This window comes from Diabrotica virgifera, chromosome 3 (assembly GCF_917563875.1).
Source record: "Diabrotica virgifera virgifera chromosome 3, PGI_DIABVI_V3a".
In the NCBI taxonomy this organism is placed as follows: domain Eukaryota; kingdom Metazoa; phylum Arthropoda; class Insecta; order Coleoptera; family Chrysomelidae; genus Diabrotica; species Diabrotica virgifera.
In genome coordinates, this window is record NC_065445.1 from 22,585,841 (window position 1) to 22,600,070 (window position 14,230).

Sequence of the window (14,230 nt, forward strand, 5' to 3'; positions counted from 1 at the left end):
TCTGAAAAAAAATATATAATAATATACTTACAATCATAAAATCTATAAAAAAAAATAAAAAAAAATAACAACTTGCTTGGGGCTTGAACCCATTTCACGTCTACCGCGCCGTACGAGAGTTGAAGTGATTTCCTACTACACCACATTCGCGTATACGTCATGTAGGAATATACACAACCTAAACGTTTACACCACATAAACTTTTCGACATTTTGTTTATTTATATGAATCAAATTGTTAGTTTGATTTTGGTCGAATTAAAATACAACAAAATATAGAGTAAGAAAACGATATATTAGATGAAGATTTGTAGAAAGTTTGTTCGTAATCAGATTATGTAAATTAAAGCATTGCCTACTAATAGGTAACTACATTATTTTTTTATATTTTCCAAATAGATAGGTATGAAGATAATTTTTTATTGGAATACAACTGAAACATTTAGAATTACGTACCTGTGGCTTTTCAAAACTATTTAAAAAGTCACTATAATTATAAATTTGATTTTATTTCTGTCCTCACAACAATAAAAACTAATATACAATATTTTTGTTTACCGATAACCTCCATATTGAACAATTATTGACAGATTATTTCAACACCCAATCAGAGCCCGTATAACGACTGATACCATACTGTCGGTGTGCGCATGCGCGCAGATCAATAAAATTTCATCCTCAATGAAATCGCGCCTAAAGAAGTATAACTTCAATAACTATTTAGGAGTACGGGCAAGCAGTCGAGTGCGGGGAAGACACTTTCCGAATGAGTTAGGAACAATATATTTTCTAGGGCCGTACGTTTGGAAAAAACCAAAAACAATAAAGTTATATCAATTTTTATTTAGAAGTGAAAATACACAAATTAATTCTTTGACAAGGTTGTCAAAACCAAACTTTAAATATAATGGGTTACCACGACGACGATATTGGTTTCCATGACGACTATTCAAAACCGTTGTAATTGTCTACTGATCTGAGTTTTAAATATTATGTAAAAATAATTTTATTTCATCGAATTATCAGTAGTAATTGCACAAGAGCTCTGAAATTATTGAATTTTTCCCGAGTGACACTTTGACAGTTCACGAGCCGAAGGCGAGTGAAATTATGTCAAAGTGTCACGAGAGCAAAAATTCTATATTAATTTCAGAGGTCGAGTGCAATTTGTTGCGATTATTTCATGAATAAAACTGTTCAAAACCAAAATTTTCTTGTAATTTATTTATGTAAGTACCATTAAACACACAGTTTTTATAAATATTTGACGATTGAAAGTCCTCACTTTAATAATTTTTAAAACATTAATTGTCATTAATGTCACTGAATGTACTTTTTCGTAGCAACGAAGGGCATCTGACGTAATATACTTAACGACGGAAGATTATCAAAAATTATCGATTTAATTCAGATTTCTGTAGCTTTCTATTGGTCACAATCACCTATGAATGAAATAATCAGTAGTAATTGCACAAGAGCTCTGAAATTATTGAATTTTTGCCGAGTGACACTTTGACAGTTTTAATTTCACGAGCCGAAGGCGAGTGAATTATGTCAAAGTGTCACGAGAGCAAAAATTCTATATTAATTTCAGAGGTCGAGTGCAATTTGTTGCGATTATTTCATGAATAAAACTGTTCAAAACCAAAATTGTATTGTAATTTATTTATGTAAGTACCATTAAACACACAGTTAGTATAAATATTTGACGATTGAAAGTCATCACTTTTATAATTTTTAAAACATTAATTGTCATTGAAATGTCACTGAATGTATTTTTTCGTAGCAACGAAGGGCATCTGACGTAATATACTTAACGACGGGAGATTATCAAAAATTATCGATTTAATTCAGATTTCTGTAGCTTTCTATTGGTCAGAATCTCCTATGAATGAAATAATGGCACTAATTTCATTAAAACATGAACACAATAATATAAATTTGAAATAAATTAGTAAATAATATCTAAATATTAGTTTATTGCATGTATTATAATATATTACAATGCCATATTACAAGGTATTTTACTTTCACGCACGCCATGCGGAAAAGTGCAACTTTCGGAAACGAAATACGTGCGTGAAAGTGGCTCTTTTAGCACGGCCGTAGAAAAATAACTATTTATCTCTTTTAGTTTATGAGCCAAAGCCTTATAAACAATTAAATTGTTTATAACAATTTTTTGACCACTCGGATCGAAATCCACCCTCGGAAATCGTAATCAGCAGCCAAAAATCCATAAGAAACCGTTGAGTTTGTCCATCAGAATTAGAAAGCACACGGTGACCTATATTTGGCGCCTAGACTATTTATGCAAACACTGATTTCTTTATTTCAGTGCCTAATAGCTACTGAAACTGGTTTAATTCCACCAAATATTCACTTTACTACTCCAAGAGAGGAAATTCTAGGAATCGTTGAAGGAAGAATGGTTGTTGTTACTGAAAAGAGACCATTTAAAGATAATAGAGGATTAATTGGTACGTATAACATACTACTAGTAGAAAAAAAAACCTCCGATCTTATCTTTTATAATACCACAAATAGCCTGATTAACCTACTTTGTTACATTTTCTACCCTCACCCTTACTTCACTGGTGATATTGTATTCGAAATTCTACTTATGGTAGGGGAGCCCAAGCGGGGATTTTTGCAGTTACTCGAGCGCGTCAGATTATCACATAAGGAAAAATCTTGTGCCCTGTAAATGTATCCATACCATATATTGGATCGTAATACAGGCGAGTTCGTTAAGGGGGGTCCGAAAGAAAATCAATGCTTAGAAAATCTCGAACTCGTCAGACTAAGGTAAGGTAGGTTAAGTACATGCAGAAAAGTGTATACTTAAAAATTCTGACGGTTTGAGCGGGGCTTAAGGAAATGGGGAGTCACAAAATTTCACAAGAAAAAAGCGAATATTTCGAGATATAAACGTCACATCGAAAAAATTAAAAATACGTTTTAAATATTTTTCAAAAATCTATCGAATGATACCAAACACGACCCCCGCGGAGAGGGGTGGGATTAAATTTAAAATTGTAAGTAGGAACCCCGCGATATTTCGCGAAATGTATTCAATATTTTTGAAAAATCTATCGAATGACACTAAACACGACCCCCACGGAGGTAGGGTGGGGGTTACTTTAAAATCTTAAATAGGAGCGCCCATATAACCCAATAGGTCCCCACAACACTCGAGTGACTGCAAATTTAGCATACTTTCCTCCCCTACTATTAGTCTACTACTACAATTATATTTGATCCTTCGAGCCGGATTTGAACCACCGACCTATGGATCAAATGTATAATCTCGGATATAATGTAAATTCTTTTCTCCTATGTCCGAAATTAAGGGTTTAATTTGTGATTGAACAGCACATCAATATTTTACTTGTTTAATTCTATCTTTTTAAGGTGTTAATAATTTTGGATTTGGCGGAGGCAACTGTCATGTACTGTTAAGAGCTAATCACAAAGAAAAAATTAACGGCGGTCTTCCTAAGGACGATATACCACGAGTAATATGTGTCAGTGGTAGAACATCTGAAGGACTTTTGACGATTTTCGATGAGATTAAGTCACAGACACTGGATGCTGAATACGTAAGACTTCTGCATGATGTATTTAGGTAAGTGATATACAGACTGTTTACCGTTTGATTAGATATACCTCAATGAAGGAAGCGCTAAATTCGGCAACATTGCTTATGAGAATGAGTCGCTTGCCACCGTAAAATGACGAATGATTGAATGAGTCGGCACGACATTAGGTGTGCAGCGAGGAAGCAGTGTTGCCATTTTTATAGTGCGTATATCTAATTGAAAACTAAACAATCTGTATCATGATTAAGAAAACAATATCCTGTTTAGAGGCCCAATTGATATTAGGCTATAAATTAATTTATTTTAATATCTCTTCATTTTAGAAAACAAATTACAAACCATCTGTACAGAGGATATTCCATAGTTGCAAAATCTGGAGAAATATGCAGATTTGTAGAATATTTTCTTGGTAATAAAACTCCGTTATACTTTGCTTTTGGTGAAGTAAATGAATGGTATGAGTTTGGAAAATGCCTTAAAGTGATACCTGCTTTCGCTGCTACTTTAGAAAGGTAAGTGCGTATTTCTAATTCACCACGATGTCAATTTCTTTAGAAATATAAAATATACATGTTTTTAATAAATAAGTTTTTCGGATCATGGATCCATGATGAATGGCATTCTGTGTGACCAAACAATATCTTAAGCGAACAAACAGCTCATATACAATACCATACTTAAAAGTTTAATCACATATGGCAGTGAAGTTTGGCCACTGAAACAAAGAACAGAGAAAATGTTACTAGTAACAGAAACGTACTTCTGGAGAAGAGCAGCAGGCAAATCAAGAAGAGATCGGATACCAAATGAGAGAATACGAGAAATGATTGGAGTCACACATACAATAATTGATAATATAAAAACAAAACAACTAATATGGTACGGCCATGTTGAGGGAATGCCAGATGACAGGGTCCTTAAACAGAGTTTGGCGTGGACACAATAGAGAGATATTGCCAATTTAACACAGCCTACGTTGCGCTATTTACACTGCGCTATTTTGACAGAATTGGCATTTCTTAGACGTTTCATAAAAACAAATATTTCACAACATTTTAGTTGCGGTATTTTTACGGCTCAATCAAAAGCCGTTTTTCTAATTTGTATGTAATTTAAAATGGAACAAGACTTAGAAGCTCTCATTTTGGCCAATGCTAATGATGAAGACATTGAATTTATCATCTTGCTAACATTTTGGGAGATGAACATATACTGTTACATGCTCAAATTCAAGAATTTGATTTAGATGGAAGGAAGGTTTGGATTTTCTTCCAAATATCGGGCAAGAGAAACAAATGATCCTTGAGTGTTCTTATAATAAAAGATTTTCCTGTTGTACTCTTTATGTTTTCCTGAAATAACGTCCAATTTTCTGGATAGGTTAATTGATTTTGACCTAAAACTTGTTTTAATAAACACAAATTGTCATCAGACATAATTCTGATTCGTTTATTACTGTCTGTGGTCAGTGGCGTGCTGGAACTTTTAACGCGGCCCGGTGATTTTACAGAAAAGCGGCCTCTCATCCTCATTTTACCTTCTATTAGAATTTCTCATTCATTATTTATAAAACAAAAATGTAAATTATTTTTAAATCAAACATAAAACTTTAAATTCAATGAAATTTTTTTGAATATGCGCTGTTTTTTTATTTAAGCATAAGCAATCTTACAAATAATAAATATCACATGTATGACAATATTGTTTGCAGTAAGGCAGAAACCATAATTTCCTGAATAAATATATATATGAATTTAGTGTAATTAAGATAAAAGGGAAATACAGTTTTGTGAATTTTTCAATTATGCTTTAAATTGAATTTTAGTAAATCAATTATACAAGAGAGTACAAATACAAGTAGTACAGTACAAATACGTTAATTTAATAATAATGTTTAAATGTTAATACAACGCAATAATTTAAACATTTTTTTTTTATTTAATTAATGCCTCGACAACTAATGGCCATTGGCATGGTAGGTACGGTGAATTTTTGCAGTTAGATAACTAATGTTATGTGTAGTGTGTGTAGAGTAAGTGTCTTGTTACTTTGCAAAGTCGACGTCATTGTCTTTGCAAAGAGACGCTAATTGTATCCGAACGTGTGCGGTCCCTCCGGTGAGAATCTAAACATTATTTTGCAATTACTTTGTAAAATAATTAACTCTCAATCAATAATTTCCGCATTAAGATTTTTGAGCAAATTCGTCGATTATTTCAGTTGGAGTTGTGACAGTAAATATCCTTAAAAAGGTTTTAGCAATCAGGATTTTTTCGAACGTTATGATATTTTTCAAGTGAGCTTTAGATAAATAACAAGCGTTGTCATTACCACTGTTATTAATAATTTCTTCTAAACATAAAATTAATTCAACAAATAAACTTTCTGAATTATCTTCGAAGGTTCCAAATATTTTACGAAGAGTGGTCTTTAGCCCACCATTTAGTATCTCCTACTAAATTTAGTCTTTTATTTTTGCAATATTTTTTCTAAACATCCATTCGTAGATAACTATCTCAAAAAAAGAAGCAATCCAATGACTTTTAATAGTCCAAACATTGTTGATACTAAACCTCGATTTTTAAATAGGAGCAGTAATTCAAATTTACCCCGCCGTAATGCTTGTTTGTAATTGGTTCAACCATAGGCAAGTTTATTCCAATAACTTATAAAATTTTGACACTATTGACATTTATGAAATTTTGACATTAATGGCATTTAAAATTCATAGGTTAATTAAGAAATACATCGGCGATTTTTTCTGTTTTCTGCCATATTCCTTTAATTTTTAGATTTTTAGTCTTCTTTTATATGAAAACAGTTGATTTTAGAACTCTTTAGCGACATATTAGTATAATATAATATTTGTGGATTACCTTCGAAGATCGACATGATCAACCAAAAAAGAAGATGAATATGGTTATTTTTATAGTGACATTATTGGATGTGATAATATAATGTCTTTTGAGTTTACTCCTCCTATTTAAAAAATGAACCATAGAATTATGTTACTATGTTACTAAAGTTTGTGAGCCAACACCAAACCGAAATTTGCCCGGATGAGAATGATTCCGACGAGGTTTTTAAGCTGGTTAGCTTTAAAAATGAATTAAATTTTCTTGAAATGTTTTGTTGATATCATTCGATTATAAATTTAAAAAAATTTTTGTTACATCTAAAATTGTTTGTGAAAAATACTTATTTGACCGGCCTCAAGAGGCCGCAGCCTCTCGGTGATTGCACCGCTTCGTTTATATGACCAGCACGTCACTGTCTGTGGTACTCATTTTAGAAAATTATTAGGTACAAATAAACTTGGTTTAAATGAAATACAACCAACAAACATAACCTAAGAAAGATAATAGCGCAACGAATATCGCACAACGTCTCCCTTAATAACGGCAGGTCGTATTTCCAATACCGCAGCGTAAGCCAAATATCACATCTGCGCATGCTCTACTATCAAAATAACGCGTGCTGTAATACAGCAAGTGCAAAAGTGACTCTGCAATATCTCTCTAACAAAGGGAAAAGGAAAAGAGGAAGGGTGAGAAGAAGCTGGAGGGATGGAATAGAAAAAGAACTAGAGGAAAGAGCAATCCCTCCAGATGTATGGTTAAACAAAGAAGAATGGCGATTAGGAGTCGGAAGGCATCGGAGAAAGCTGTAAACCGATAGTAGTAGTAGTAGTCTTTCTAATTTGTCAAAAGTCAAAGACTGTCGTGGCTGGGACATGTCCAGAGACAAGAAGATGGAAAATAAAAAAAATATATTACGATGGAAGCCGATAGGATGGCAAAAAAAAGGAAGGTCCGGAACGAGAAGGTTGGATGACGTGAAAGACGAATTGAAAACGATGAAAATAAGATAATGGAGGAGAAGGTCACAAGAGAGCAGGGCCCCCGTGACCGGGCGTGCAACGCGTGCGACGCACGTGGGCGTAACCCCGAAAGGGCACCAAACCGAAGGTTTGGTTAAGAAATATTTATTTTAAATGAGATCATTTTTTTATTCAATCTTAATTTTAATTTTTCCATTGACTGCTAGAGAAATCTCAAAAAATCAAATATTGTGTTATTGCTGAAAAAATAATTAAAATCTTATTTTATATTTGGTGTTAATAAACAATTTCTACTATTATTGTATTTTTAAAAATAAATATAATTTTCGAATATTCGTTTTTCAGTATTAATGTTTTCTAAAGTAAAAAATAATATTTAGGGTATGCTGCATAGTTCCAAATTGTATTCAATAATTATGGACTGTACCTCAGATTCAAGTGGTACAAAGCAAAAAGGCCTAATTTTGAGTTATGTTGTATTAAACGATAATTCTAAAAAAAGTTCAAATACAAGAAAGTTTTTTCGAATAATATTTGACACTACAGGGGAATGGTTATTTAATTTTGTAGTTGAACTATTACAAAATTTAAATATAAAAGACATGACAGGTCAAGGGTATGATAACTATGGCAATATGCATATGTGATAAGGGTAGGATAATCCTCGAGCTTTTTTGTTCCACACGCTGCATATAGCTTAAATTTAGTAATGAATTATGCTGCTAAAGTGTCAAATAAAATAGTAAACTTGTTTAATATGGTATAAGAACTTTACTTATTTTTCTCTTCCTCCACAAAAAGATGGGATATTATAAAACTACATGTTCCTGAGTTAAATCTAAAACCTCTAAGTGATAGAAGATGGTCGAGTAGGATAGAAGCTATAAAGCCATATAAATTTCATATAATTATAGTTTGTGAGAATCTTACAAATATAACAGATATTATAACCTTTAACATAAAAATTAGACAGTATGTATTAGAATAATTGATCAAATCCTAAGTTCGTTAAATAGTAGATTTGATATGATGTTTATTTATGATAATTTTTTTGGTTTTTTAGTGATATTATTACATTAAGTTACGATGATATTTAAAAAAAACTGTCTTGCTCTTCAACAAAAGCTAACTGATCCAGTAAAAACTGAGCTCACTACTAAAAACTCTTAATAATCAATATACAGTCGAACCCGCTTATTAGAATACCGGTTATAGGAATATCCCGCTTTAAGGAATATAAATTTGAGGTCTCAAACGTTTCTACTAGACACTAATGATCGGTTATTAGAATATCCCGTTTATAAGAATACTTTTGACTGGCACGAAGGCTAGTCCAATAAGCGGGTTCGGCTGTATATTTGAAAATATTTAACTACATCTCTACTAAATATCACTTTTTCATTAAGAATTATCCTCACTTTAACTGTCTGTTGCTTCTGATGGTGAGAGATCATTTTGAAAATTAAAGTTATTCAAAATTATTTGCGTTCTACTGTGGTGGAGGAAAGATTATCTGGTTTGGCAATATTAGCTATATAGCAAGAACTCGTCAATAAAATTGACTTCGAAGATAACATAAAAGAATTTGCTGCAGTCAAATCTAGGAAAACACCAATTTAATTCAATTTAGATTTAGCTATCGCTTTCTAGATTTAAGAGCGTAGACCCAAAATTTCGAACCAATGTTTTTTAAATGTTGAGAAAACTAATAAATATTTTTAAAAAATTGAAACGCAGAATGAAAGATTACATTATTACCAATTGCCGAAAGTCCATTAAAATAAACAAAAGCTTTTTTTGAAAGAGATATTTAAAATTAAAAATTATAATAAATTTTCTTTTTTTTACCCCTGTAACTTATTAAAATAAACATTATAGAAATTTTCAGCGAATTTTGGCTCTCGGTAATAACGTAATCTTTCATTCTGCATTTAAATTTTTGAAAAATACTTAAGTACATTTTAGTTTTCTCAGGATTCGAAAAAAAAATACATTGTGGATATAGTAGATTTAAGGGCGCTAAAATATATGCCGCACGCGGGCGCCGCTCATCCTTGCGGGGGCCCTGCAAGAGAGATCTGAATGAAAGGACATAGCCAGACGGGGTCCGGACAAATAATCCCCGGACAAATAATCCCGGACAAAAAATCCCCACAAATTATCCCTGGACAAAAAATACCCGGACAAAAAATCCCCGGACAAATAATCCCCGGACAAAAAATCCCCACAAAAAATTCCGGACAAATAATCCCCACAAATATTTTTGGACAAAATATCCCCACAAAAAAATCCCAGACAAAAAATCCCCAAGAAATATTTGCTGTCGAATAGTTCTCTAAAAGTTTTCCCGAAATTTTACCAAATTTCGAATTCCAATTCCATGCTGAAAACTTCAAAATTTACATGACAAAAGAGTGTGAGTTTTTTCAAAAATCGTGGAAAATATGGGGAATGAGCTAAGGCACCGTTCTCTTGACAGGTGCTTGATAACGCGCATTTTGATAACGCCCGATTAGAACTACATCACATTTTACCTAAGACCGTTCACATGCTAACGCGCGTTTTAGGTCATTAAAACGCGCGTTTGCATGTGAACGGTCTCAAGTAAAATGTATGTAGTTGTAATCGCGCCTTATCAAAACGCGCGTTAAGCGCCTGTCATAAAAACGGGGCCTTAGCTCATTACCCATAATATCTTCCACGATTTTTAAAAAAACTCACACTCCTTTGTCATATAAAATTTGAAGTTTTCAGCATGAATTGGAATTCGAAATTTGGTAAAATTTCGGGAAAATTTTTAGAGAACTATTCGGCAGCAAATATTTCTTGGGGATTTTGTGTCCGGGATTTTTTGTGGGGATATTTTGTCCAAAAATATTTGTGGGGATTATTTGTCCGGGATTTTTTGCGGGGATTTTTTGTCCGGGGATTATTTGTCCGGGGATTTTTTGTTCGGGGATTTTTTGTCCGGAGATAATTTGTGGGGATTTTTTGTCCGGGATTATTTGTCCGGGGATTTTTTGTCCTAGCTTCAGCCAGACAGGCAAAGACCTATCCAGAGTTATGATGTCAAAAGAAGTTATAACGGAAGAACAAGATTTACTTTTACTTTTTCTAGTGCGTAATATTCCGAATATTGTCGTTTGTATATTCCACTTCGTTTTATTTTTACGAGGATTAGAATGGTTCGTATGCGGTTTATATCCCTCTAGATCTTTCAGTCGAGACTATTAAATAAAAGTTATTATTCTTGACGTGGAGAGTAGTTTTCTTTCGTGTCGATTTCCCTCCTTTTTTGGCTCTTCTACTATGCTCTTTCATGCGCATCATGTACCCATACCATATCTGTCTTTTGTCTCTCTTCTTTTACTTGTTCTGCGTATTCGAGTCGCGCATCACCTAGTTTCATTATTCGGTATGTAGTCTAGGTTAGATATTCGACACACTCTTCGGAAAAAATCTACTTCTGCTACTTTCTATATATTACTGTCTATTTTTTTCCGTAAGCTCTCGGTCTTCTTCGTCTTTTTCTAATGGCGCTGTAACCAGTTGTGAGTCTTGGCCTGCTTAAAAATATTCGTCCGTTCTGCCCTGTCGGATAGTTTCCTTCCTCACTGCATGATGTTCATGGTTTTGACATCTTCCTCTACGTCGTCTATCCATCTTTTACGGGGCTTTCCTCCTGTTCTATTTCCTTGGAGCCTCCATCTCTGGATTACTTTTACAGCACGATTATCTGACATTCTTTCGAAGTGATCAAGATAGCTTATTCTTTGTGACTACAAATCTAACAATATCTGCGCTCTGCATTAGTAACCTGCCAGTATTCTTATCAATATGTCAATATTGACTACAATTGCTCTGTAGATTGTCTATTTTGTATTAATAAAAATTCGATTGGACCAAAGTAAAGAATTGGGATCACATATTATACTCTTTTGTTCCTCTTGAACTCTACATCAAACATCCCCTTCAGATGAACCTTTGTTAGATATAATACTACCTAAATATTTATGCATCGTCTTATTTGTCTTAATTGCACTCTGGATCTTCGTTTTCTTCCCCTATTCGTGAGTATTTTGTTTTAGTTACATTCATTTTCATTCCTGCTTGTTCGTATTCATGGACAGCAATGGAAACTCGTCTTTTTGCTCTCACAACTTTGTCAACGCCGCTGTAGAGATGAATGAACTCACCTATTCCCCCACTCCCTTTTCCTTTCTTTTTAGTTTATGTGAGAATATATATATCTATATGTAGCCAGTCGTATCGTCCTTTTTCGTAGTATTCGTCGTCTTTTCTTTCCATCCTGTTTCCGAAGCTATTGATAGAACATTTTCTAGCTCTTGATCTTTCATATTATACAGTTTATTGGCTGACAAATACTGTTATGGCTGGGATATGTTCAGAGAAAAACAAGATGCAAAAACAACAAAGAAAATATTACAATGTAAGCCGAGAGGGAGGCGAAAAAGGGAAGGCCCAGAACTAGATGTTTCGATGACGTGGAAGACAACTTGAAAACCATGAACATAAGATAATGGAGGAGAAGGTCACAAGAGAGATCTAAATGGAAGGACGTAGTCAAACAGGCAAAGACTCATCCAGGGTTATGATGTTAAAAGAAAAAGAAGAATTGTCTGAAAGTAGGGAACTTGAAATGGAGCGCGGTTATATGTACATTAGGTCCATTGACTATAGAAAACTTTTATTGTAATCAAAAGCGAGTATTTCATTTTAATATATGGGTGTTAGTAAATAAGTATGAAAAATTTTAAAGGCTAATTCGACATGAAAAAATAATGCCGGTTTGCTCTATAAACATATGTCCGTTTCCGCTCTATAAAATGCTCTATAAAATGCTTCATTTCCGAGATACAGAGTGTTGAATTATTTCAAACTGCCAATTTATTTATTGCTCTAAGACCAGTTGAGCTATGAAAATGAAATTTGGTGAGTTTTAGAAGATAGTTATTTCGCATTTTTTGACATACAATTCAGAATTTTTTATTCATCATTGGCGCGCCTACGGGTAATGGTCTGAATTTTTTTAAAGAGAAAAATAGTACGCCACTGAGATATTTCGAATTAAAAATTATTTTTAAATTCCACGTCTAATTTGTGATAAAAAAACCTTTCCTGCATTTTTTCATATGGTGCACCGTTTTTATGCAGAAAAATAAAACAACTTGGCGCGTATTTTTCATTTTTTAATACATTATTATCAAGAAATATCCAAAATAATAATACTAAACTGGAACAATAACAGAAAATATTACTAATAAGATTTTAACTAGGTGTAGTGCTACAACAAATGTTAAAAATGACCTCCTTTAGAGATTACAGAAGAATTTTATATTCATCATTGGCGCGCGTACGGGTAGTGGTCTGACTTTTTTAAGAGGAAAATAGTGAGCCACAGAGATATGTCAAATTAAAAATCATTTTTGAATTGCTGGTTTAATTTACGACAAAAAATCTTTCCTGTCTTTTTTCATATGCGGCGCCGTTTTTATGCAAAAAAAAAATAAAACCTCTTAACGTTTACATACAAAGTATTTGAACTAAGTTTCTATGCATATGAAAAACTACCTCAAATACTTTGTAAGCGTTAAGATGTTTTATTTTTTTGTATAAAAACGGCGCCTTGTATGAAAAAAAGACGAGAAAGATTTTTTGTCGTAAATTGAATGAGGAATTTAAGAATGATTTTTAGTTTGACATATCTCAGTGGCGTACTATTTTTTTTTTAATCAGACCATTACCCGTACGCCCGCCAATGATGAATATAAAATTCTTCTGTTACCTGTAAAGGAAATCATTTTAAACATTTCTTGTAGCTTTGCACCTAGTTTAAATCTTATTAGTAATATTTTCTGTTATTGTTCTAGTTTGGTAATATTATATTGGATAGTTGTTCTTGATAATGTATTAAGAAATGAAAAATACGCGCCAAGATGTTTTATTTTTTTGCATAAAAACGGTGCACCATATGAAAAAAAGTCAAGAAAGGTTTCTTATTAAAAATTAAACGTGGAATTTAAAAATAATTTTTATTTTGAAATATCTCAATGGGGTACTACTTTTTTGTTTACAAAAATTCAGACTATTACCCATATGCACGCCAATGATGAATATAAAATTCTTAGTTGTATGTCAAAAAATGCGCAATAACTACCTCCTAAAACTCACCAAATTTCATTTTCATAGCTCAACTGGTCTTAGAGTAATAAATAAATTGGCAGTTTGAAATCATAATTTCAACACCTCGTATATCGGAAACGAAGCATTTGCGGACATATGTTTATAAAGCAAACAGGCATTATTTTTTCATGTAGAATTAGTCCTTAAAATTGTTCATACTTATTCACTAACACCCTGTATATAGGGTGTTTCATTAATAATTGTCCATATAGTAACTGGAGAAACCTTAGCACAAAATATGAAGATTTAACCTAAAACACTTAAATAAAATGTGGTTTCTTACTGAGTTACAGGGTGTTTTAACTAAAAATTTAAAAATTATTCTTGCTTAGAATTTTAAAACTATTCGACGTATCCTTTTCATACTTGGCAGAAAGTGCGACTACTATACACTCTACTAAATTATTATAAACAAACGTTTCTAGCTACTACCAGAGGCGTACGACAGGGGATAGTGAATGGTTGACCCTTCTCAAATTCTACGCCACTGGAGGAATTACTATTTTAGTACCATTTTTAGATTCTCCAATACTTTCTACGTAAATAATATACTCCTCATTGGTAACGATAAAGTCATTAGTTTT

General features: G+C 32.8%; 1 protein-coding gene across 1 annotated transcript in view; it reads left to right on the forward strand.

Annotated features, from left to right (window-relative positions):
- The window catches only part of LOC114329820 (fatty acid synthase-like), a 164,881-nt gene that overhangs the window by 71,014 nt on the left and 79,637 nt on the right, over positions 1-14,230 (forward strand). The window contains exons 8-10 of the mRNA XM_050646366.1: positions 2,338-2,479; positions 3,414-3,627; positions 3,925-4,113. Of these exons, the coding sequence (XP_050502323.1) occupies positions 2,338-2,479; positions 3,414-3,627; positions 3,925-4,113 (545 nt within the window). The remainder of the gene's footprint in view (positions 1-2,337; positions 2,480-3,413; positions 3,628-3,924; positions 4,114-14,230) is intronic.